Source organism: Homarus americanus, unplaced genomic scaffold, assembly GCF_018991925.1.
Source record: "Homarus americanus isolate GMGI-L3 unplaced genomic scaffold, GMGI_Hamer_2.0 scaffold39155, whole genome shotgun sequence".
Taxonomy (NCBI): domain Eukaryota; kingdom Metazoa; phylum Arthropoda; class Malacostraca; order Decapoda; family Nephropidae; genus Homarus; species Homarus americanus.
In genome coordinates, this window is record NW_024737042.1 from 3,991,919 (window position 1) to 4,018,129 (window position 26,211).

Sequence of the window (26,211 nt, forward strand, 5' to 3'; positions counted from 1 at the left end):
TCTTAAGTTTACGGTGTATATGTCATGTACAGATTATTGTTATTATATATGACACAAAGTTATTATTGTAAGCTTTAAATATACAGTATATAAAGGTCAAAACACAGTAGAGGTACAGACAGCAGAGGGTCGTAGTAGGTATTGGTGCTCTGTTGTTAACTGCTCTCAGACCAAGTGGGGTGAGGAGTTAGAGAACTATCGGACCCTTCACGTAATTGTTCCCCCACAGTGTTGGCTCCTGGCCAGGGTCCACACCACCGAGGCCTCGGTCACGATCCTCAAAGATTCCTTCGTTATATTTCTTCCCCTAACTACAGTTGTAAGAAGGCGCCTAGTAGATACATCAGTGTTGTTTAGACATCAATTTATCCTCTAAGTTTGTATAGTAGTTTAAGTATCTGTCAGAAAATCCTCACATCTCCAGTTAGCGGGAAAATTTACATATAAACTGTCGAGAATACAACTTTTAGTCGTAGTTTCAGTGAACTTGTTAGATTTGGGCTCACGTCTCCAGTTATGTGTAAAAGGTTTTACTCGAATCTTCGAAAATCCGCCTTAATGTCGTAGCTTACGTTAGTCGTAGTTCACACGTCTCCAGGTAAGGGGATATGTAAAGCAGGGGGTGCTGGTGGTAGAGTGGTACCGCTTTTGCCTTCGCAAGCGTGATGTCGCGGGTTTGATTCCCGGGCCGGTGGAAGTTGTTTGGACATACTTCCTAGCCCCCATTAGTCCCTGTTCACCTAGCAGTGAAGTAGGTACCTGATGTAAATCGAAAGTTACGAATTCGTATTCAGGGACAAGTTGTTGGAGCTTCCAATAACTTGATGACATGAACCATTGACTCTTCAGGCTTCTATGCCCTTGACTCTTCAGGCTTCTACGCCCTTAACTCATTAGACATAAAGGCAAGCATGAACTTAGCATGCTTCCCTGTTGGGCACTGTAAACGATTCTGCGCTTCACCTTGCACAAGGCTGTAGGGGAGTGCCCAATAAATAATTTAAAAAAAAATTGTAGGCCTAGAGACCTGGGTTTTTCACATACACGTACTGTCAACTACTAAAGTCCGTTCGCCTCTCCCCTTGAACCACGAATCCCGAGATTCAAACTCATAAATCCGAAACATTTATGGACAGAATAATGTATCAGTCTAATGCTTCGGGTTCACGAGTCTGAATCTCGGGGTTCAAGGGGAGAGGCGAACTGACTTTAGTGTAGTTTACTGGACGATGATGCCAAGGTTAACGTAAAAAGACAGAGACCACAGCTTTAAAATTAATAATCTCTTTCAATCTTCACATCATTATTCTGTTTTCTCTCTTCCCGATACAAAAAATGAGACCCACGAGAAAAAAAATCCCATAAGACAAAATCCCACTGGACAAAACTTCACGTGATAAAACGGCACCGGACAAAATTTCACAGGGCAAAAAAAAAAACACCAAAATATCATGAGACAAAATCCCATCTGGTGAGGTCACTATAACAGACGATCTCTGGACAAAATCACACCACTGAGACCATAAAGCGGTCATAATCTCCATCTTTTCCTTCTCAACATCCCGCCAGATGAAGCAGTGTGTGTGTGATGAAACTCGTTCCCCGGCTCCTGAGTGAACATGAAACACCTCCCCTTTACCTTTGAATCAGGGGTGCTTGAGGACATTCTTGCTGTTTACCCAAAATTTGCTAGCCCACACTGATTAGTCTTCAATTAGAATATGACGTCCAATGTATATGAACCAATGACCTGCATGGCAGTGAACAGTGACATCACCCAAATGACTCTGACCTATATATACTGCCAATGAATATGATCTATTCCTTTGTGTGTGAACCTCTGTCCTGCGTGGCAGTGAGAAGTGATATCACCCTCAGTGTCGAGACCTGACTGAATTACTCAGAATAGACAAACTGTACTCCAAGCTTGGTCAATAAATTTGGTAAACTACAAAAACTCCCCTTTACCGTCTCTCCGTCCCTCCCTCCGCTCGACCGTGGGAAACATTCGTTTTATGCCAAAGATAATTTTATTATTAAAAGAGCGATTTCTGGTGTTTTTAAAGGTGAAATTAACGAAAATTGCCTTTATATCCGTGAAAAATGCCTATTTATTGAGATTATGATCCCCTTAACACTTGCAACAGCAATGAAGTCTTCCAAGGAGAATAGGGCTTTGAAGATGAGGGAAATGTGGGGTTAAAACTTAAAAAAAAAAAAACTAAATAAATCTTTGAGAACCTGACCTACCTAACCTAGGAAAGTCATAATCTTATTAAAAAAAATACCGTAAGATGGCGAAAAAAGGAAATACCGTCTTGTTTTTGCGGGTTTTTTTTTCGGTGTTTAGTTCCCAAAGGATCCATAATGCGACTGAATACGATTAGAATTTTCTTTTGTGATTGTATAAATTTCAAGATATTTAACCTGTCCTCTGATTGGTCATACCAGATCATGTGAAGCTCGTGTGAAAAAGATTTGAATATAAAATCCCGCGAAAATAAGTTCAGCGAACTTATAATCCGTCAATAGTGTTAAATCTTCACGTCCACCACAAATAAATATGTTTGGTTGTGTACGAAACAAGGTTCACCCATGAACTTTTTGCGCGTCCACAACATAAATACAGTCAGGTAAGATTTTGGGCAAAATATGTCATAATACAGGTTAGGAAAGGGTGTTCAGGTTTTATTTTTTGTTAAGTGTTTAAACTCTCATTTCCCTCACCTCCAAAGCCCTGCCCACTTTCGAAAAATTCATTGTCGTTTAGTGTTAAGGGGTCGTACCTCCTTAAATATGTATTTCCCACGGAATTAGAGATCATTTATGTTTATAACACCGTAAATAACATAAGAAGAAAAAATCGTAATGAAATTCACGTTGTGGAATAAAACGAATCCCTCCGTCCGTCACACATTTGAATTCCGTTCGATAGTTTCTCACAGATTTGATGGTTTGATTTAAGTTTTAACATGGAAGTGTTTAACAATAAGGATGTTGCTCGAGATAGCTGGGTGTGTGGTAATGTTAAGTTATGGCCAGTTCGTGTCGGAAGAATACGCCAGTTTCAGTAACTGTTTTTTCCCGCCACAGTTACATTCCGCGCTTTAAAGGAGATTGTTTATGGTTTTGCGTTATTGGATTCTTGTCTGGACTTGTCGATCGGATTTCTATTTTTGTTATTCAGTGATAGTGTTGTGTTGTGTTGTGCAGCCATCGTGCCTCACACCTCCTCTCCCCTTCCCGTGCAGGGCGGCGACGGAGAGATCCATTACGTCATCGACCCCAGCAGTGACCCTGGCAGAAGATTTGCCGTGGATTCTGAAGGTCGCGTGCGGCTGCGGCGAGTGCTGGACCGCGAAGCTGCGGCGAGTCACACGGTGCGGGTACTAACGGTAGATGGCGGGGACCCGGCCCGCACAGCAACTGCTACCCTCCTGCTCACAGTGACGGATGTAAACGACAACGCACCGCACGTGGCAGGACCCGCCGTGATGCACGTGCCAGAGAACAGCGGGCCGCGCCACGTAGCCGACATCACCCTAGACGACGCTGACGACTGGACGCTGGGTCACGGCCCGCCCTTCACCATCACCCTGGCTCACTCCGCCACACCCAAAATCAAGCAGGACTTCGCTGTGGACTTCGATGCCAGTGAGTACCTCCACGACGTGTATTTTTCACCTTGTTATCAGGGCAGATGATACATCTCAACCTGGGACGACACTTCTCCCAGGCCACAGCCTATGAGATACCTGTCGTGTTAATTTATTTTTAATCGGAGACTGTATAAGACATCTAATTGGTTAACTTATGGTGCTATACAAAGACGACGGTCATAGAATATTCGAAGTTACTCTGAATCCAACATAACAGTTGATTTTCTACATCCCCAGGTAGCAGAAATAATTATGGTAGGGAAATTTTGAGAATGACGGTCGTGTAGAGAGCAGGGGCCGGGATAAGAGCGTCAAGAAACTCAACACTATAATATAAATGTATATTACCCTATTTCAGCTCATAATTTAGTCCCGTTATACATCCAAAAATTCATAGACACTGCTACTGTTCTGATAAAAGAAAAAACTATTACACACTTAAGTCATTCAAGTAATAGCCGAAACACCGACTTGGTTTAATAAATAGTGGATACATTTTCTTGGTACCTAAGTGAAGGCAGCATCACTTATTTGCCTGTATTTCCTGTTAAACCTCTGGATATGTCACCTCAAGATCTGGTTGTTGGTGCAGGAGGTGATGAGGGGCGCGGTGTGGCGGTGGTGACGTCACTACGGGCCCTGGACCGGGAGGAGGCGCCTGTACGTCTGCTGCCGCTGGTGGTGGGCGACGCTCAGGGCCTCAGCGCCACTGTCACGGTCACCGTCACCGTCGCCGACAAGAACGACAACTTTATGGCCCCCGCAGCTAAGACCATAGCCGTCACCCGCATCACAGTAAGACCATTAACAGACGACTGTCCTGACCTAACATAACCTAATTAATACGTAGCTAATGTGTTATAGTTTGATCATGAACGCATACGATGGCTTTCTGCCCTCTCTCTCTCTCTCTGAAGTAATTCCCTCAATTGAATGTATTGATCTTATACGACACTTCAAATACATTGTCTTTTCTCACTCACATTTGTCCTCGTGCACTCACATTCATTCCCATTCTATGTACACGAGAGAGAGAGAGCCATATAATCTCCTGTCTGTTCACAAGTCCTCCTACCTGCTCACTCACTCCTCCTCCCTCCCTCCCTCCCTCGGGCACCAGGGCCAGGCCGGGGTAGTGCCGTTAGGACGCGTGTACGTGGAGGACGCTGACGACTGGGACGCCGACGAGAAGACGTGGGCGTGGCGGAACAGGAACCAACACTCGCTCTTCACCCTCGACCCATACACGGGGCACCTGGCCATGTCTACCCACGCCAGCGACGGCACGTGAGTCTCCTTTCTTCTTCCTGAGTCACACTGAGTCTTCCTGAGTCACACACTGGGTCTTCCTGAGTCACACACTGGGTCTTCCTGAGTCACACACACTGGGTCTTCCTGAGTCACACACACTGAGTCTTCCTGAGTCACACACACTGAGTCTTCCTGAATCACACACTGGGTCTTCCTGAGTCACACACACAGGTCTTCTGAGTCACACACTGAGTCTTCCTGGATCACACACACTGGTCTTCCTGAGTCACACACTGAGTCTTCCTGAGTCACACACACTGGGTCTTCTGGAGTCACACACACTGGGTCTTCCTGGATCACACACTGGGTCTTCCTGAGTCACACACACTGGGTCTTCCTGAGTCACACACTGGGTCTTCCTGAGTCACACACACTGGGTCTTCTGGAGTCACACACACTGGGTCTTCCTGGAGTCACACACACTGGGTCTTCCTGATCCCCACACTGGGTCTTCCTGGGTCACACACACTGGGTCTTCCTGGTCACCCTGGTCTTCCTGAGTCACACACACTGGGTCTTCCTGAGTCACACCTGAGTCTTCTTGAGTCACACACTGGGTCTTCCTGAGTCACACACTGGGTCTTCCTGAGTCACCTGAGTCTTCTGATCACACTGGGTCTTCCTGAGTCACACACACTGGGTCTTCCTGAGTCACACCTCTGAGTCTTCCTGAGTCACACACTGGGTCTTCTGGAGTCTCCACCTGGTCTTCCTGAGTCACACACTGGGTCTTCCTGAGTCACACTGGGTCTTCTTGAGTCACACTCAGGTCTTCCTGAGTCTCACCTGGGTCTTCCTGAGTCACACACTGGTCTTCTGAGTCACACACACTGGGTCTTCTGGAGTCTCACTGGGTCTTCCTGGTCACACACTGGAGTCTTCCTGAGTCACACACTGAGTCTTCCTGAGTCACACACACTGGTCTTCCTGAGTCACACACTGAGTCTTCCTAGTCAACACACTGGGTCTTCCTGAGTCCACACACTGGGTCTTCCTGGGTCACCTGAGTCTTCCTGAGTCAAACACACTGGGTCTTCCTGAGTCACACACACTGGGTCTTCCTGAGTCACACTGGTCTTCCTGAGTCAACACACTGGGTCTTCCTGAGTCAAACACTGGGTCTTCCTGAGTCACACACACTGGGTCTTCCTGAGTCACACACACCTGGGTCTTCTTGAGTCACACACTGGGTCTTCCTGGGTCTTCCTGAGTCAAACACACTGGGTCTTCCTGAGTCACACACACTGGGTCTTCCTGAGTCACACACTGAGTCTTCCTGAGTCAACACACTGGGTCTTCCTGAGTCACACACTGGGTCTTCCCTGGTCACACACTGGGTCTTCCTGGGTCACACACACTGGGTCTTCCTGAGTCACCTGGGTCTTCCTGAGTCACACACTGAGTCTTCTGAGTCACACTGAGTCTTCTAGTCCACACTGGGTCTTCCTGAGTCACACACAGGCTGGTCTCTGGGTCTTCTGAGTCACACACACTGGGTCTTCTGGGTCACACACTGGAGTCTTCCTGAGTCACACACTGGGTCTTCCTGAGTCACACACACTGGGTCTTCCTGAGTCACACACTGAGTCTTCCTGAGTCAACACTGGGCTTCCTGAGTCACACACACTGGGTCTCCTGAGTCACACACTGAGTCTTCCTGAGTCACACACTGGGTCTTCTCCTGAGTCACACACACTGGGTCTTCCTTGAGTCACACACTGAGCTGGAGTCACACACTGGGTCTTCCTGAGTCACACACACTGGGCTCTCCTGAGTCACACACTGAGTCTTCCCTGAGTCACACACTGGGTCTTCTGGAGTCTCACACACTGGGTCTTCCTGGAGTCACACACTGGGTCTTCCTGAGTCACACACACTGGGTCTTCCTGAGTCACACACTGGGTCTTCCTGAGTCACACACTGGCTCCTGAGTCACACACTGGGTCTTCCTGAGTCACACACTGGGTCTCCTGAGTCACACACTGGGTCTTCCTGAGTCACACACTGGTCTTCTCCTGAGTCACACACTGGGTCTTCCTGAGTCACACACTGGGTCTCTCCTGAGTCACACACACTGGGTCTTCCTGAGTCACACACTGGGTCTTCCTGAGTCACACACACTGGGTCTTCCTGAGTCACACACACTGGGTCTCTCTGAGTCACACTGAGTCTTCCTGAGTCACACACTGGGTCTTCCTGAGTCACACACACTGGCCTCCTGAGTCACACACTGGGTCTTCCTGAGTCACACACTGGGTCTTCCTGAGTCACACACTGGCCTCTGAGTCACACACTGGGTCTTCCTGAGTCACACACACTGGGTCTTCCTGAGTCACACACACTGGGTCTCTCCTGAGTCACACACTGGGTCTTCCTGAGTCACACACACTGGCTCCCTGAGTCACACACTGGGTCTTCCTGAGTCACACACACTCAGCCTCCTGAGTCACACACACTGGGTCTTCCTGAGTCACACACACTGGGTCTTCCTGAGTCACACACACTGGGTCTTCCTGAGTCACACACTGGGTCTTCCTTGAGTCACACACTGCTTCCTGAGTCACACACTGGGTCTTCCTGAGTCCACACACTGGGTCTTCCTGAGTCACACACACTGGGTCTTCCTGAGTCACACACTGGGTCTTCCTGAGTCACACACACTGGGTCTTCCTGAGTCACACACTGGGTCTCCTGAGTCACACACTGGGCCTCTCCTGAGTCACACACTGAGTCTTCCTGAGTCACACACTGGGTCTTCCTGAGTCACACACACTGGGTCTTCCTGAGTCACACACACTGGGTCTTCCTAGTCACACACACTGGGTCTCCTGAGTCACACACTGGGTCTTCCTGAGTCACACACACAGGGGTCTTCCTGAGTCACACACTGAGTCTTCCTGAGTCACACAGGGTCTTCCTGACACACACACTGGGTCTTCCTTAGTCACACACACTGGGTCTTCTTGAGTCACACACAGGGTCTTCCTGAGTCACACATTGGGTCTTCCTGAGTCACACATTGGGTCTTCCTGAGTCTCACACTGAGTCTTCCTGAGACACACTGGGTCTTCCTGAGTCACACATTGGGTCTTCCTGAGTCACACACTGAGTCTTCCTGAGACACACACACTGGTCATCCTGAGTCTCACACTGGGTCGTCTTGAGTCACACTGGGTCTCAATGAACAATAACCATTTCTCAATACAGTAACTACTGCCATCGTAAAATATAACGACTATCAGCAAGCTTCCCGTCTGACGCTGTACAGTAAACTACTTTATTCTCTGTAAAATATTGCACATTTTTTACACCTCTTAAATCTTAGATATTTTCCTGAAGAACATTTATCACAGTAAAATGGGGAAAGTTCTTAGAAGGCAGAAGTGATTCTCTTGAACGTCTTTCAGCGTCAAATGGACGAAGTTTGTAGCAATATTTGGATCGTAGACATTTCTTTGAAGAATATATCTCTCTCTCACGGTAACAGAGACTTTACTTAAGTATTCAAAAATAAATTATGTAGAACATCTTATTATGGTGAAGGAATAAGATAACATAATATAACCAAACGCTGACCTAGACTAACCTAACCTAACCTGTTGAGTGTACCTCAGTGTAGGTGTTTGTTGGGTGTAGTTTGTAAAATTTCATATATAGTATAGTAAAGAATGTGTAGGATCTGTGTAGGTGTAGGATCTGTGTAGGTGTAGGATCTGTGTAGGTGTAGGATCTGTGTAGGTGTAGATTCAGAATTCATTTACTTGCTTATGGCAATCCATCGTAGTCGCTGAGGACGTCAGTCCAAGTGAATGAGTAATGAGGGTGAACGACAGCCACCCCATGTGGCTATGGAGGTTGATGCGGGAGCCCCACACTTTGCCGCAGGTTGGGCCGGGGTGTTGAAGTCAGGGGTGATGGTGTCGTCGGACGCACCTCCAAGACAGATTGTCCTCCAGGTGCTTAATACCACAAGCATAGGTGGACCGCCACACTGGTCTGTCGGCAGCCAGCTTCTCTATGGTTGTAAGCTGCATGTCGCACTTCAATAGATTCTTACTATGATCTTTAAATATCTCATGTTAGTCGCCGGCGGACCAGCTGCATGAGTGAAGTTGCCCTCGAAATATCTGGCGAGGCGAGGAACTGATGTTCGGGCATCCGGATCACGTGACCGAGTCAGCGGAGGTGTCGTCTGACGAGGATGGATTCCATACTCATAAAGACCTTCTGGTGTCCAGAGTCACGGTGGCCTGCCAGAAGCCCGGTCTGTTAGGCTCTGCCTGGTGGTGGGACACCGCAGAGTGTTCATTCGGGATTTACTCCAGTAGCCTTATGCCGCCTAAGATTAACCCGCAACGCAGCGGGGCAGTGGTTGGTAGGCGACAGGGCGTGTCCACACGCCGGTGGGCCTGTGCGCCGTACCTCTGGGGCCCACTGCTGCTCTGAGATCTCCTGTTGGTATAGCCTGGGGCCGAGAGGCACTCAGTTATCGTGTGTTGCCACGAGGAGGCACAGCAGGAGTCTTGATGGTGAAGAGGCTGTGTACTGGCAGGGGAAGACTTATGCAAGTTGCTTCCCTGTTCACCACGAGGGCTAGCCAGCGGCAGTAGCTGATAGCGAAAGGAAACAAGCAGTGCTTGCACCTTAACACGAACATTATGCTGCCACACTAGACGCATTACAGCACCCTGTGGAAAACCCACATACCCACAGATTTAGTGTAGGTATAGTAGGTGTTGATTCAGTATAGGCTTAGACTGTAGGTTTAGACTCAACATAGTTGTAGGTTCAAGGTAGGTGTAGGTTCGGTGTAGGTGTATAGCGAGTGTAGGCATAGGCTCAGTGTAGGTGTATGACGAGTGTAGGTATAGGCTCAGTGTAGGTGTATGACGAGTGTAGGTATAGGCTCAGTGTAGGTGTATGACGAGTGTAGGTATAGGCTCAGTGTAGGTGTATGATGAGTGTAAGTATATCCTCAGTGTAAAAGACAATCCAGCCCTTCTCCAGGTACTTCCTTCAGTTCTGGGTGAGTGACGCCGCCCAGGGTCAGGTGGACGTGCTGGCCAACGTGACGGTACAAGTCAACACCTTGAGTCATGAAGTCATCCCTTGGGCCGTCCCCGTCACCCTCACTTCACATTCCCCCCAGCACCTCATCACCCATCGCCAGGTGAGTGAGGCTTTACGACACAGGTGTAAAATGACTGCCACTTTGTGTGTTCAGGATTAGCATCTTGCAAACACGTCTGGCATTATACTTGTCAATGCACGAGAGAAAATGGGAAAGAAAGGCTTAAAATGCATAACGAAACCCGAAGAGAGACAATCATCAATACCTCACGACTTCACTCGATCATTCCCTGTTGCACCTGGTTCTGTTTACCTGTGGTTTTTTTATGTACAAATTACTTTCCCTCATAAGCCAGGTCTACAAGCTACTTACATCACCATCAGGGAGTTGGAAGGTCTCCACTCGAAGCTCTGGTGGAATCGGTCGAGTCTATCGCGGGTGCAGAAGTGGTGGTGGTCTCCCTCGAGGGACAGAGCATGACCACTCCAAGAGGTGCTGAGACGCAGGTGTGGCTGGCTGCTCGCCCTCGTCAGCCCCTCGACCAGCTCCTCCTGCTGCACCGCCAACAGGTGACTCCCTCCTCCTTTGAAAATAAAGTCTCTTAGTTTTTACAACGCACCTTCCTATCACATACCTCTACACATCTCCCTACACACAACTCCCTATTGCACATCCCCGTGTACACATCCCCTAACATGCACCCCTTAAGGATCTCCCCTCCTCGCACCCCACTATACTGGCTGGGAGTTATATGGTAATGCGAAAACTAAGAGAAGAAATATTAGCAGTGTGACCATCAGGAGCAGCAGCGCCACATCACAACATTAGGGCCCGGGGTTAAAAAGTTATAATTATGGTAATCACTTCTCGTAATGACTTTACCCGTTATGCAGCCTTAATTACTCCCCACCTGTAATTTTTCGATTGCGAATTTTGGTGATGTTCTGTTATTCTGGGTGTGGTGAAGTAGTTAACATGTTAATTTACAATTCCAAGAGAAAAAATATCTGCAATATTTTTTCAAACTTTTCTTTTGTTTAAAATATCGATATAAATACAGTACTTGCTGAACACGTTTATTGATGTATGTTACCGTGGGGGGGGGGGGGGACTATCATATCTTACAGCTCTACAACTTCTGGGGTGTAGAATATACTTGGCTTTAGTAAGGGCAGTCTGGTACTTTACTTGTGGACTAATATCCCGACACACAGTATTGTATATTTCGGCTCTATCAACTTGTAATGTCGTGACTACTGTTGTTGTCACCCTTTAACTATTACTTGATTTTAAAGGTCTCAAGTGAGTCAGGCGTGGAGGTGTCAGACGTGGGCGTAGGGGTATGTCTCACTCAACCTCACCACGAGCAGAGAGAAGGGTCGCGGGCGTGGGTGGTCGACGCCAACACCACGGCCGTAGTCACTCCACGTTTTCACACAATGACCAGCGGCTGCAGCTGTCACATCCGCCAGCCACAAATTCTACAGGAACAGCAGCGACAAGTCACAGAGAGTGCAGCTTACCAGCCCAATGTTGCTGCCGTCACCCATCCCTCCTCCTGCCAACCCAACCCTTGCCTCAACGGTGGACGCTGCATAGCCAACCCCCGGGGCCCCAGGTAACGTTTCTTGGGTGATTACAGAACGAAATAATTCCCAAATGCATGAATTAGTACAAGTAAACAAAGAATCATATTGTGTGCTGCGAAGACAAATTATATCAAGTGGAGCATCATGGTGTATAATTGGCAGTGTATTAAATAACATGCATTATAAGAGACATAACCATGTAATAAGGACTTCCTCAACAATATAAACTACTTACAACTGACCAGTGTATAACTCTGTAATGATCTGATTCTTTTTAAATGTGTTTCCTAAGCTGCGTGTGTCCACAAGGTACGAGTGGATCCATCTGCAAACAGTTGAGTCGTCATTTTGCAGGTTACGGCTGGGCCTGGGTGCCCTCAGTGCCCACCTGCTCGCATGTCCATATTACTCTCGAATTTCAAACCAGCTGTTCTACCTGCCTCCTCCTGTACGCTGGCCCGGAACCTACCTCCAGCCACCCAGCTGCACGCTTCTTACAGGTAAGTCACATTCTGCATCAGATTGTTCATCGTGCATATTAACAATAAAGGAATAATTCTTGCACGAGAAAATAAATTTAGCGTCACAGTGCAAAGTGATGTTCAGAAAGTTGATGAAGGTGACTTCCTTGCCAGTCACTCTTATAGCCTAAAAAAAATATCATAAGAAATATGAAATAGAATTTTGGTTTAGGAAGATGTGTTAAGTGTGGAGCTACGAGACGGACAGCCGTGGGTGATGCTGGACCTGGGCACCAGTCCCGTGTTGCTCGCCCCCTCAGCCACCCGCCACAAGAAGTCAGCCTCACAGGTTACGTCACCACCACCCCACCAGACATCCTCACTGGCAGATGGTCGGTGGCATCGTCTTGACGTTATATGGGGACAACAGGTAAATTTACAGTTACTTATCTTATAAAATTATTAGTTAGAATAAATAACTAAGAGATACAAATATTCTGAATTGAAGATTGGTTGAGGTTTGTATGAGTTGGCTGGGTCATTCCTCTACAAATGTTCTTGTTTTTCAATAAGGATAAATGGTGATCGCTTCATTTGTGGGATTACCTGATAAACACAAAATTCTTCAACAAATTTTTTTCTCCATCATGTCATTTAGACTTAAAAATGGTTGGTGTCCGCGTAGCCATCACACAACTGGTGAGGCTGACACTCAGACAACCACAGCGCCACCAGGTTAATAAATTGTTGAGTTGGAAACAACTTCATAAGCCTCGGTAAACAGTGGACAGAAAACAATATAATTGATTTTGTATCTTCTTCCTGGTGAGGAGTTAGTGCACTATATGTGAAAGATACAGGAGTTGTCTTTATATTGATTCTGAAACTTAGGAGATTATGTCACTGTTACAGAAAGCTGAGGTGATAACAGACACGTGTGAGGGAGGTGGTGAGTGTCGATTGACGGCGTCACTGCCCCCTGGCGTAGGAGGGTTGAGAGTGGCAGCACCACTACAGGTTGGCGGCTTGGCTCACTCCCCTCCCCACCACCTGGACCACGGCTGGCCAGCGGCTGTCACACACGCTGCCTTCCGAGGCTGTATGCGCAACCTACGTATCAATGGTGAGGTAAGGTGCTCCAGTGTCAGTCCCTGGTGGATTGGTAGTGGACATTCATTCGACGTTTTCTGTTAATTAATATATCTGTTCCTCCCGTTTATGGTAAATCTGTTAGACAAACACTGTCGTTCAGCAGTCAAGAGTTACAGCAGTAATACGGAAACACTGCCATAGTTCCTTTATTTTCATATTAATAGTAGGTTAGTGTGGCCTCCCCTCAAGTCATTTTATATTCAACATGTAGGATCAGCTTCTCAGACTTAAATTTGTGTGAGAGGTACAGTACAGTCATCCTCTAGGTGTCAACAACACATCCCACTTAACCTGTAGTGTCAGATTTCCATCCCAGGAGCTTTTGACACCAGTTTGTGATGTACTTGGATGGTAGGAAGTGTGAGATGACCTACCACTCGACCATCGCTGTTGACTCACTACACATAACCCCAACCTTTAGAAATCTTGACCAGCAGTTGTGTGGTGTTAGCGTAATGTGTGCAGCAGTGTGTGATGCAGTACTGTATAAGGAGATGGAGTCATGCAAAAGATATTGCAGGTGTCATCCTGCTGATAACTGGGAAATTATGCAATAGACACATGTACTGTATAGTTAATAAAACAGGTTTCCTGAGTGCGTCCAAAACAGTACAGCTGTTCAACCATTTTGGTGATACAGACAATGAATTGAAATATTCGTCCTGAATTCTTCTCGTGTTACAGTTGCAGGACCTCGGTAGGGAGGTACTAAGCCACAACAGTTCTCCCGGGTGCCGTAACCACGACCACTGCCTGGCTGCCGGGAGACCCTGCAGTAGCCACTCCAGGTAGGTGCTGTGTGTCGCCTCTACTTACAATCTTCTCGGGTATCATTTCATCATCAGTTAATATTTACCCAAAAGAGTCGTTCTTCACTTTGATTATTTTTGAAGAGTTGTCTGTTGTGGAAACTCTGACTTAGTTTGGGGAACACCTTAAATAACACCTAACAACAATACTAATGTTACAGTGCTTTTCATATTTTTTTTTTATAATTACGTACGAGTCGATCCTTGTTATATATAAACATATAATAGAGAGGGAAATATATTGTATCCAGGTGTATAACGAGTCAAGGAGGACCTGTGTGTGAGTGTGACCTAGGCTGGTCAGGAGACGCTTGTGACCAGAAGGCACAACCTTCATCGTTCTCCAGAAGCAGCTACATCAAGATGGCGCTCTCCACTTCCCCGCCGCCCAACACCACCTCCCTGCAGCTGCGGTCAGTAACTCTACGTGTATTATGTATGAGAAGTAGCACCGAATGCTTTAATGAGAACTATTCACAGAAGTGTACATTCAGGTATACAATACAGTTATTACATGTCACTCTTCAAAGTAACTAACTTAACTTGCGTGTGTTCATGTTATCACCCAATGATGCTACTGATTACTATTCTAATTAGATTATGAACACAAGTACAGCTTTAGGTATGAATATATAGGTACAGAATGCGACGGTCACGTGGACACAGCGCTCGGTTTAATCCGGGGCACTCCCAGTCCTTCAGGTTGTAATTGGAAACCAAACGGCCATGCTGCCTCCTTGTGTACCGAAGGTTTAGTATACAGTGTACTGTATCCACACTGTCCCTCACAGGCAGTCATGCCTATGGGACCCACTTTCACTTTCCGTACAATTGTCTCTCTCACCTGCAGCTTTCGTACCTGGGAGGAGTCTGGACAACTGTTGTCTGTGACGTCACACCATGGGCGAGATCAGCTGACCCTGCAGCTGGTTGACGGCCACATGTGTGTTCAGCTGATGCTACAACACCTGCCTGACACCCAGCTGTGTCTGTCACGTGCACACCTTAATGACGGCAAGTGGCATAGCGTCAAGGCCAACAGGTGAAAAAACTGCCATTTTGTTAGTGGTGCACACTACTTTGTACCCAGGCATGATACATCTTTATCACAGACTCAGCAGATACTCAGTGTATTGTCATAAATGTTAAACAAGTGTCAAGAAAGTGATAACCTAATGTATAATATTGACAACCACCTCATGCATTCTCATGACAGCTAACATACTGCCATAACACAAATGTATAAATGCCATACGGGAAGTGAGACATATGCATGATTATGAGTCATGGCAACATATCTTTATCATGAAGACAGACTTGAGTGTTGTGTAGAATGACAGTAAACAACTGACGACTCACTCCCCAGATATGGAGAGTGGCTGGAGATGATGGTGGACGAGGGCGACGGTCCCCTATACAACACCACGCCCACACCCTCCTCCCTCCTCGGCTGGACCCTTCCCCTCATGGTCGACCGTCATGAAGGTGTCCATGTGGGAGGCTCGCCAGAGTATGTAGGTGTGAGTCTCCACACCGTCCACAATGATTTCCGCGATGGTAAGTCCCGATGTACAAGTCCTAAGTCTTTTACTTTTATCCTCTCCACCATTGATCAGCTCGTTAGCCGCTAGGGCGATCGGTCACGTCTCTGTTACGCACTGTTGGCAAATGCTGGGCATGCACTGACCTCCTAATGTATCTGAACCTGCTCCAATGCTTGTCAAGTCTGGTCTTGAATGAGCTCACACTCGGTGTCGTCACAACACTCTCTGGCACAGTGTTCCAAGAGTTCAACACTCTCACTCCGAAAAAGTTACTCCTCACAGTTTTCTGGACTTGTAGCTTCTTCAATCTTGAGCTGTGACCCCTTCTGGGCCGAGCATCCGCCGAGACAAATCGCGATATATGCGATTTTGTTCAAAATTTCAGCAAAGGTACTCCTGAACATGTCGAGTTCGCATCTAATATCGACAGTTCGATTGCAGAATAAATAGTGGTCGTAATGACGCTTCAAATATTTTAATGACATTTTTCTTATTTCAGTAGTCGCCAACTATTGGTTTCCAAGGTGATTGGTTGGCTTTTTTATGCTTTTCAGGATGTACTTAATTACTGAAATTAATCCCAACAAATTTCAAGTCTGAGAAAAAATCATATTTGGGTGAAAAAACACGTAAGGGTCCCCCCTTACAGATTCAGGGCCGAGACAAATCGCGATATATGCGATTTTGTTCAAAATCTCAGTATAGGTACTCCTGAGCAAGCCTATTTCGCATCTAATATCGACAATTCGATTGCAGAGTAATTAATGGTTGTAATGACGCTCGGAATATTTTTATGACATTTTTCTCAATGCTTATTTCAGTACTCGCCAACTATCGGGTACCACTCGACTGAGTAGTGCCCTTTGAGATGGTTGTACACTTCAATTAGGTTTCCCCTTGCCCGTCTGTAGTATAAGCTAGGCAAGTTCAGGCGCTCCAATCTCTCAGGGTAGCTGAGGTGCCGTAGTGCAGGCACCAGTCTAGTGGCCCTCCTTTGGACATTTTCAATCAACTGACAGTCCCTAGCCGGTGTACATGTTATGTACAAGTGACGGTAACATACAAACACTTACATTAACCCAGCCTTCATAAACCCCAGCCTAACTGTTTAAATTGGACTCCAATTTTAATAGACTATAGTCCTGATACGCCCCATTTCTAATCGACCCTAATTCCAATAGGCCCCAATCCTATTAATTACGTTTAGTTGGAACCTATTATGCTTTGGTCCAATTCACCTGAGGAAAAGTAAAGACCTCAAACTAGAATACACTGATGTCACTTTGTAATGTTAATGTTACCCTCCAGATCTCGTCAACAATCACCACACTAAACGTCTAACTGTTTAATTTATGTGAGATTATCCTCTATTGGTCATGGAAGCCTTGATGTGAGAGGAAGACGCTATACTCTCTTCACTACTGGTTTTCTCTTTCCTTTTAAGGGGAGACACAAGTTGGTGGACTTATGGTCTGGCACGTTCTATCTTTGTTCACGATTCCATATTCTCATTCACCTACTGTATCTGTCTCCCCTATTTTTCATTTTTTTTGGCTTATTTCTTCTTCTTTTCATCCTTCCCTCCTTCAGCTTACCAATATTTAATGTACTTGAAGATGAAACCACATTCGCTTTTTGCTTATGTTATACTAAATTATAAAACGTGGGGCTTTGTATAAGTTACAAATAAGCCAATATTCACATTTCTTAAGCAAATGATTTGAGTGTAATTTTTGTGTTTCATACAACTACGAACGTTAGTAAGAATAAACGAAATATGTCTGTACACTTAACGTGAAAATAAGATGGTGTGGGCAACTGTTGATATCTGCATGTGTAGTGTTGTGAGTGGGGAGAGAAGGCGTCTACCATGAGACGAATATTCATTCCTAGCCTCTGTGTCCATGAGATGAATATTCGTCCCTAGCCTCTGTGTGTGTGTGTATGTGTGTGTGTACTACCCAGCTGTAAATGAGTACCCGAGTTTATATTTTCGGGAAGTGAAGACGGCTGAGTGCAGTACCGTCCATGCTACCTGCCTCCTTGCGTTCCGAAGGCTTAATATACAATGTGTTGTATCCACACTGCCCTTACAGGTAGTATCGCCTCTGGGGCATAGTTTGACCTGGTTATATATATATATATATATATATATATATATATATATATATATATATATATATATATATATATATATATATATATATATATATATATATACTATATATGCACATGTAGGTGCGCATGATAGGTATATACAGGTATACACATCTTCCTCTGTATATATATCTGTATATATACACTATTTTGTACTACCTGAAATATATAATATATATATATATATATATATATATATATATATATATATATATATATATATATATATATATATAAGTGACATACCGTCCTTTCTACCACCATCAGGGTGTCTGGGTGACCTGAGGGTGTCTGGAGTAAGTCTTCCTCTGCCGCCTCTTCTCAACTCATCAACTTGGGCACAAGCTACCATGTTCACTAATGTCCACGCTACCTGTCTCGCCCCTCCTGTGTGTGCCAACGTCAGCTGCTCTGAGCCTCTCACCTGTGTTGACGTCTGGAGAAGACACGAATGTGGGTTAGTCTTGTACCTTATATAACTGACATCGTAAGAATTAAGTTGATTAAAATATTCTTTCCAAGATTAGGAACTCTTTAATCTGGATTCATAAAGACCAATGGTGGGTCTTAACACATTATTATTATTACTCGAGGATCTAACTATAACTCACAGTCATCTGGAAGCAAGACATTCATTAAATAAAACTGTATCTTTCCTTCTCACTCTACGTCTTACATTCACCTTCATGTTCACATCTTCTCTCTCTTCAATTACTACACATTTACAAGCACCAGACTTATCCTCACACAACAGTACTCTGATAATTCATTGCTCCTTTCATTAGATGTCTCAGGTTAGGTTAGGTTATTATTCACACCCCTCTTATCTTTTCTGTTCTTCCTTCCCACTGTCTCCATCTTGTTCGTCATAATCTTCCCTTTATTAACTGTTTATAAAATGGTAAACTCTGGTGACGTTAAATCATCATAATATTTATACTTTACTCAAGATTCACTGCCACCATATCACCTTATTTCGCCTCAACATTAACCACCCTAACGTTAACCTAACCTAACATTACAGTACCTAAGATAACCTAACCTAACAACCTTACCTAAGATAACCTAACGTAACCTTACCTAAGATAACCTAACCTAACAACCCTACCTAAGATAACTTAACCTTACCTAGGATAACCTTACATTACAGTACCTACAATAACCTAACCTAACAACCGTACCAAAGATAACCTAACTTAACCTTACCTAAGATAAGATAACCTAACCTAACCTAACCCCTCCAGATAACATTAGGGTATATAATCATCAGGTGAAATAATCTAGGGGTGTCCGATCTTCAGGTCATCCAGGAAAAAAAATAAAGTTTATGTTTTAACTTTCAATTTTCTCCGTGGGTTCATAGCCATTTTTCCTTGTATGAATTATGTACTGAATCTCTGTAGGTGTGGTGAAGGAGCGGCACTGATGAGGGAGACTGGCACTTGTAGGGATGTGAACGAGTGCCTGTGGTCTCCTTGCTTCAACGGTGGCACCTGCATCAACCGAGAGCCTGGCTACCTGTGCCTCTGTACCAAGTCCTTTACAGGTTGGTGTACTGTACCTGAGTCCTACACTAACTCCTCCAGTATGCCACAGGCTCAACACACTTCGTACTTCAAGCATCACAAATATTTAATTGGAACAAATACAAAACAAATTATATAAGTTAAAAAAGAACTTTAAGCAAGATACTTAGGCCCATTTTAAGACTATTTACAACATTATTTACCCCTATCATTTAGTAATATGAAAATGATTGAGTAATGGCGGACGGTGACTAAACCCTGAACCAGGAAAACACAAAATGTTCACACTAACTTTTATAATGAACACGTCATGAAAACACTATCTATAATCATACACGAAATGTGTCATGGCACGTCACAACTCACAAATATATTATGGTGCAGTAACAATGAGCAGCACTACAAAATAACAAGTCTCCCATTACCTGAGGTTCAGACACTACACAGCTGGCCGACTCCTGTCACAGTTGTCACTCATTCGTAGGTTTTAAACAGTTTCCAAATATTCGTATATTATTTACGAATATTTGGAAAATTCTCATGACCTTATAAAAATTCTACCTATGGTTTGTTTAATAAATATCCTGACAGTGATACAGCCGAATACAGATCCACCAATCACAATAACCTTTGCATACAGGGTGGGGTCGGTGCATCATTGGCTGACTGTACATGAAGTTTTTAATTACACCACTACTTTTTGATCTTGAAGATTTATTCTTACTATCGGTGAAGTAGTTTTCTGGTTCGTCTCTAGATCGTGCAGTCACTCCATTCGGGGAGGGAACGGGGAAGTGGCAAGTAAAATAACACAATTCGTGTGTTTAGTAGTTGCAATGAATTATTCTCTGTTCGTATTATTGCCGTCATTTTAAATATTTCTAGAGTGAATACAAATGACCGGCAGTCCTCTGATTTGCTCTGCCATCCCGCTACAAACCCGCTATACAAATATCTAATCTCGCTAAAGACTCTCGTTAGCCGCTAGGTCTATTTTCCTCCCGCTAGATTGGAAGCAAAACCTCCAGATCGGTAAAACAGCTAAATTGGCACAATATATAATATCACAGCACCCAAAATAAAACATGAAACATATATAATATAAACTAATTAAACAATGCTGATTAATAAGTAGAAAATGAAACTAAGAAAGGAAACTAAACCAAATCAGGCTTTACTTAGTCAAACTCCGGTTCGAACCTAAATAAAACAGGCTTGCATAACAAATACATACATACATACATACATACATACATACATACACACATACATACATACATACACACATACATACATACATACATACATATATCATGCCGATAATTAAGAACGTGCAGTATATCCCACCTTCCTCAGCCCAAAACACTGGAGCAGTCAAGTACCTTCCCGCTTCTCCACAAATACATCTATCCAGTATGATGGTTAAGTCTTCACAACGGTCTGGTTCATACAGAATTCTCTCAATGAATCATATATCCACATTAAAACTATTTATATCTTCTATACTGCTATTTTCCTTCCCCTTAACTTGATAACTTTCCCATGCATTATCTTTCACTTTTCTCTAACTAAATGTTTCTTGTTAAGTCGTAAATAAGTGTAAGAGGAAAGTAAAAAATTATTGTCATTATTACCCAATTACCTGTATGAAATAACTAATAGCTATCATGTATTGGTGTTCAGTGGTACAGTGTGTATAGTTTAAGAACATACAGGTCAAATAACTCGTTATCAATCCGCAGGTGAGCACTGTGAGGTGACCGCTAGTAGGTACACCTCCCTCACCCTCTCCTTCAGCGCCTTGGTCATCGTATTGATCCTCTCCGTCATGATCCTCGGTAAGTGGACTTATATGCTTGTTTTTCTACTCATGGTGATAATCCGATTCTTAATTTCCTTTTCAAACTCCCATGAGTCTTTTTTTTGGGGGGGGGGTGTATTCATATCCTCAGTGGAAAGGCAAAATGTTATTCGGATGTTTCGATCACCAGCCATCCTCCTCTCTCCAGTGATGGCAGAAGGTGACAGTCCCAACTACTACAACAGAGAGCCGAGACCCATGGTTGGGACATCGTAAGCTACAAGACATACAGATGAATACGGGAGGAAAAAAAAACAAGATCTCTGGAACAAAGCAACCTTAAATGGTCCGAAATAGTTGAACAACTCACATACATACATACATACATACAACGATCCAGGAGAGTTCTGGCGTCGAGTTAAGAGACTGAAAGGTTGCAGCCGTAACGAGTCATCATATATAACTGACCACGCAGGAAGTAAAATATATGACGACCAAGACAAAGAACCCATATTCAGGGACATATGGAGGAACATCTTCCGAATCACAAATGAAGAGAATAGGGGATTTGATGATACCCACGAGGAGCTCGTCCTTGATGAACTCCGGGCCAGACACACCGCACTCAGCCTTCCCCTGAAATCATATGGAAGGATCTGAGAGTGGACAGCCCACTCTCCAAACCAATCACCTCGGAAGAACTCAACACAGCCATCTCCAATACCAGAAATAAAGCCCCTGGTTATTCAGGCATCACCAAGGAGATCCTCAGCCACATAAACAACCCGGCCATGGAGAGACTGAGAACCACAATGAACGCTTGCCTGGCCTCGGGTTACTTCCCAACTAAATTGAAAGAGGCCATTATTACCCTAACACCAAAACAAGGAAAGAACCCCGCCGTCCCACTAAACTACAGATCGATCTCCCTCCTCGAAGTACCTGGAAAAATCCTAGAAAAAATCATCAATAACCGTCTGAGAAATCACCTGGAAACAACAAACAGAGTCAACCGCAGACAATTCGGGTTCAGGAAAGGGAAGTCCACCACAACAGCGATAGCCCTGGCATGTGAAAACACAGCCAGAGCCGCGGCGAGTGGTAGACAATGTAGTCTAACTCTTGGGAATGTAGCGAAGGCATTTGACAAAGTCTGGCATGACGGTCTAAATATAAGATCCTCCAACTCGGACTTCCCACCAACATTGAAAAGTTGCTTTGCAACTTTCTTGACGGCAGAAATGCCAGACTGAGGGTAGGACAACACACTCATGAGCGGAGTCCCTCAGGGGAGCGTCCTCTCCCCCACCCTATATATTATCTACACAAGTGACACTCCGCCTCCCACTAGAATAGGTAACGAAGATATTATGTATGCAGATGACATCACTCAAATAACAACACATCAAGGAAAATCGCGAGCGTTACAGGTCGACAACACCAGGCGGGAATTAGAAAGGGTAAATAATTCCGAAAAACAATGGAAAATCCAAACCAGTCTCCCGAAATTCACAGTGATACCCTTATGCAGAAGGAAAACCCATCCATTAGTAACCAATAATGCCCAGATAGAATATAAAAGCAGAGGCACCCTCTTGGGCCTGCATATATCCACGACAGGTTACTCCCATCATGGCCACACCAGGAAGGAAAAGGCAAGAAGAGAGCTGAGAAAACTATACTGCTTTAAAGCGCTTCCTGAGAAAATGAAACTCCGCCTGGTGACATTTATCAAACCGATATTAACTTACCCAGCAGTACCTCTTCATACTACGAGCACCGCTCAAATATTAAAATTACAAGTGGTCCAAAATGAAGCCCTAAGATTCGTCACAGGTGAAAGATACTCCTTCACCAAAACCACAGCCGAGATACATAGAGACCTGAGAATAAAACCCATCAACCAGCTGCTGCACACCCTGGCCAGCAGAATCTGGCAAAAGGTAGAACGATCAGAGCAAGAACTCCATCAAAGACTCCCACCAGATAACAACAACCATACATGATTCCCAAAAAGTTACCAAATCTCAAAAGGTCGATTACCACCCCCGATCTACACGGCCAGGCAATAGACAACCTCCCTAGACCAGCATCCGCCAGTAGGGTCGGCGGAATACAAAATAAGGCCCTTAAAACACCCATATATGGGACAGGGTAGGATGTCTAGTGCCTGTACCGACAGACAATAACTAACCCATGACACAACCCTAACATACTATTAGCTTAGCTAGGCGGTCAACCTGCCCTCTCTTACCTCCTAAATTTCTTCAATTTCCGAACTATAACTTCCTTCCCCCACTAATCTTCTTTCACCCATCCTTTCTCTACAAAAAAAAGTGATAGTAGTCTACCACAGTACTCCAGCCAGTGACCTTGATTGGCTGCCACTACCTGTGTCCTGAAAGAAGATAATTTGAACATACGTGACTAACCATCCTGGAAAAATGAATTCACATCAGTTATTTTCATATCATCCAACTATCCAACTTCTAATGTATGATTTATCTAAATTATTATGACCCAGCAGCAGCACCTCTAAGTTTCTTCATGTCTATTTGTTTTCTGCAGACTACTATTGTAACTATATCTTGCACTAGTCAGGCCGCACCTCGATTATGCTGTTCAGTTCTGGTGCCCTTATTATAGAATGGATATCAATTCACTGGAGTCGGTGCAGCGAAGAATGACGAAAATGATTCCTGGACTTAGAAACCTTCTATATCAAGATAGATTAAAAAAAACTAAACTTGCACTCCCTAGAAAGACGAAGAGTGCGGGGAGATATGATAGAAGTATTTAAGTGGGTGAAAGGAATCAATAAAGGAGATATACTGTAGATAAAGTTCTTATAATATCAGAGCAGGATAGGACCCGTAGCAACGGATTTAAGTTGGATAAGTTTAGGTTTATGAGGGAGATAGGAAGAAACTGGTTCACAAATAGGGTGGTAGATGAGTGGAACAAGCTTAACAACTTTGTAGTAAGTGCTGGGACACTGGGAAGTTTTAAAAGGAGGCTAGATAGATTCTGGACGATAGAGAGTGGTTGTAACTCTCTACAGGAGCTGCCATGCACAGGCCAACCAGCTTATTGCAGACTCCTTATTTTCTTATATTTATACCTTTAGAATGTGTTGCGTCCAAATCTTACCTCAACTTCCTTTATTGTCATGTTATGGACAGTCCTGGTGAGATGTAATGATGTTCTTACAGCCATGGTGTTGGGCGTTTATATCCTGTATCAGCGACGACGAAGGAGGATGAGGAAGTCAGTGAAAGCAGCTGAGGAGTTCACGGTGTCTGCAAAAATCTCACAGGAGTTGGAAAATGTTGACATCCCAGGCGGCGAGAACACTGATCTTAAGGTGGCGTGTAGCAAGATGGGCCACCGGCAGTCTTCAGTGACCAAGGATACAAAGTTGACTGGTTGGTATTACAAACCTAAACCAGGCGTCGATTAGACCGAGAGGATAAGGGTTGTATCCTCTAAATGGGTGACATAATGAAATTAATATGTAGGTGAAGGAAGTTTGAGGATCACGTCTCCGCTTCCTATTGAGTGGAAAACATCCCGCCTTGTATGCCACCAGTTATCTTGTTGTATGTGTACTTATGTGAATCATCTTAGTCGTTTTTAAATATATTTACACATGTAGGTTTCAATCATAGATCAGGTGAAACATATCAGCCTACCTTGGCATATGGTAGAGGAATATGGGTACAGTAGCGACTCATGGTGCAAACTGTGGATCTATATATTTTGTGAAGATGAACCCAGGAATGTTAGAGACAACTATATGTAGAGCTGAGGGATGTGTGGTGTAGAAAACTAAATTATCTAAACGAATACTTTTATTGGTTTAGATTATTTAAGAGACATGGTTGTTTTAACAGCTGTGGACGTACTGAGGAGGGACAAGTCAGATGATGGGAAAGAAGCTGCCCCAGAGAGTGGATGTGGCTGTCCACACTTGCCCTCACTAGATGACCTCCGCTACTATGCTTACGAGGGTGATGGCAGCTCTCCTGGTTCTCTCTCTTCTTGCTGTTCAGGTGCGTTAATAACCCCGTCTTTACCTCTCTTATTCGCTGGTAGTCAACACAACACACACCTGCCAGCCCTCCCTTCCACTCTGATCAAAATAAGACAATATAATTAAAATAAATATGATGTATAGTGATGTGAGAGTGACAGTGGTGTGTAAAACTGCCTAGACGCATCTTGGTACGAGAAAAAGGATATTTCTTGGAGTTCTCCGTCAACAAAAGAACAACAAAATTAAATATCTCGGAATATAACATCTTGGTTATGACAATATTAACCTTAGCTCAAAGTGCTCTAAATTAGTATATAAAAAATAAGTAATTTAATTTGAGCATTACTTTATTTACTGCAAAGTAACACGGCTGAGATGAACAAACCAGTTTCAAGTACCAACAGCTTCCTGACACACACGCCTTCTCCTCATTGAGCTTCTCTGGTCGTGCGCTCTTACACTAGGCCTGTCGTGTAGTCTGGTTGCTTGTTGTGGGGTCTCGTTTACCTCTTGTATTTTCACAAGTTAAAGGTAAAATGAATCCAGTTCTATCATACCTCATTCCTATTAAGCTTCATTAATAAAAGAACTTTACCAAACCTAACCTAACTTAATCATTAGGATTGAAGCATAGTACGATGGGTTCATTTTAACAATTAAATTTGACTCAACTTATCTGAGCACATCTTGTTAGAATTTGATAATGATTTTATTTGTGTTATAAACAATGCGTCCGTACTTACTGAATATACCATCATAACTCATTGAATGGAGGAATAAATTCGTAGATAATAAAACTATTTTTCTCTAATTTAAGAAGATGATAATTTCAACGGGCTCAGCTGCCACACACGATCATGAAGTATGTTGCCTGAGCACAAGTATGACTGGTACTGGGTAATGGTCAGTATGTTGCCTGAGCACAAGTATGACTGGTACTGGGTGATGGTCAGTATGTTGCCTGAGCACAAGTATGACTGGTACTGGGTGATGGTCAGTATGTTGCCTGAGCATAAGTATGACTGGTACTGGGTGATGGTCAGTATGTTGCCTGAGCACAAGTATGACTGGTACTGGGTGATGGTCAGTATGTTG

The 26,211-nt window shown here is 44.3% G+C and overlaps 1 protein-coding gene across 1 annotated transcript in view; it reads left to right on the forward strand.

The window, feature by feature from the left end:
- Positions 1–26,211, forward strand: part of LOC121872776 (putative neural-cadherin 2) — a 45,009-nt gene that overhangs the window by 14,301 nt on the left and 4,497 nt on the right. Inside the window, exons 11-28 of the mRNA XM_042375832.1 lie at positions 3,252–3,654; positions 4,252–4,454; positions 4,780–4,946; positions 9,978–10,140; positions 10,425–10,610; positions 11,337–11,659; positions 11,923–12,130; positions 12,324–12,521; positions 13,004–13,219; positions 13,928–14,031; positions 14,304–14,465; positions 14,903–15,094; positions 15,419–15,609; positions 18,021–18,210; positions 19,157–19,299; positions 21,022–21,117; positions 24,293–24,505; positions 24,974–25,132. Of these exons, the coding sequence (XP_042231766.1) occupies positions 3,252–3,654; positions 4,252–4,454; positions 4,780–4,946; positions 9,978–10,140; positions 10,425–10,610; positions 11,337–11,659; positions 11,923–12,130; positions 12,324–12,521; positions 13,004–13,219; positions 13,928–14,031; positions 14,304–14,465; positions 14,903–15,094; positions 15,419–15,609; positions 18,021–18,210; positions 19,157–19,299; positions 21,022–21,117; positions 24,293–24,505; positions 24,974–25,132 (3,517 nt within the window). The remainder of the gene's footprint in view (positions 1–3,251; positions 3,655–4,251; positions 4,455–4,779; positions 4,947–9,977; positions 10,141–10,424; positions 10,611–11,336; positions 11,660–11,922; positions 12,131–12,323; positions 12,522–13,003; positions 13,220–13,927; positions 14,032–14,303; positions 14,466–14,902; positions 15,095–15,418; positions 15,610–18,020; positions 18,211–19,156; positions 19,300–21,021; positions 21,118–24,292; positions 24,506–24,973; positions 25,133–26,211) is intronic.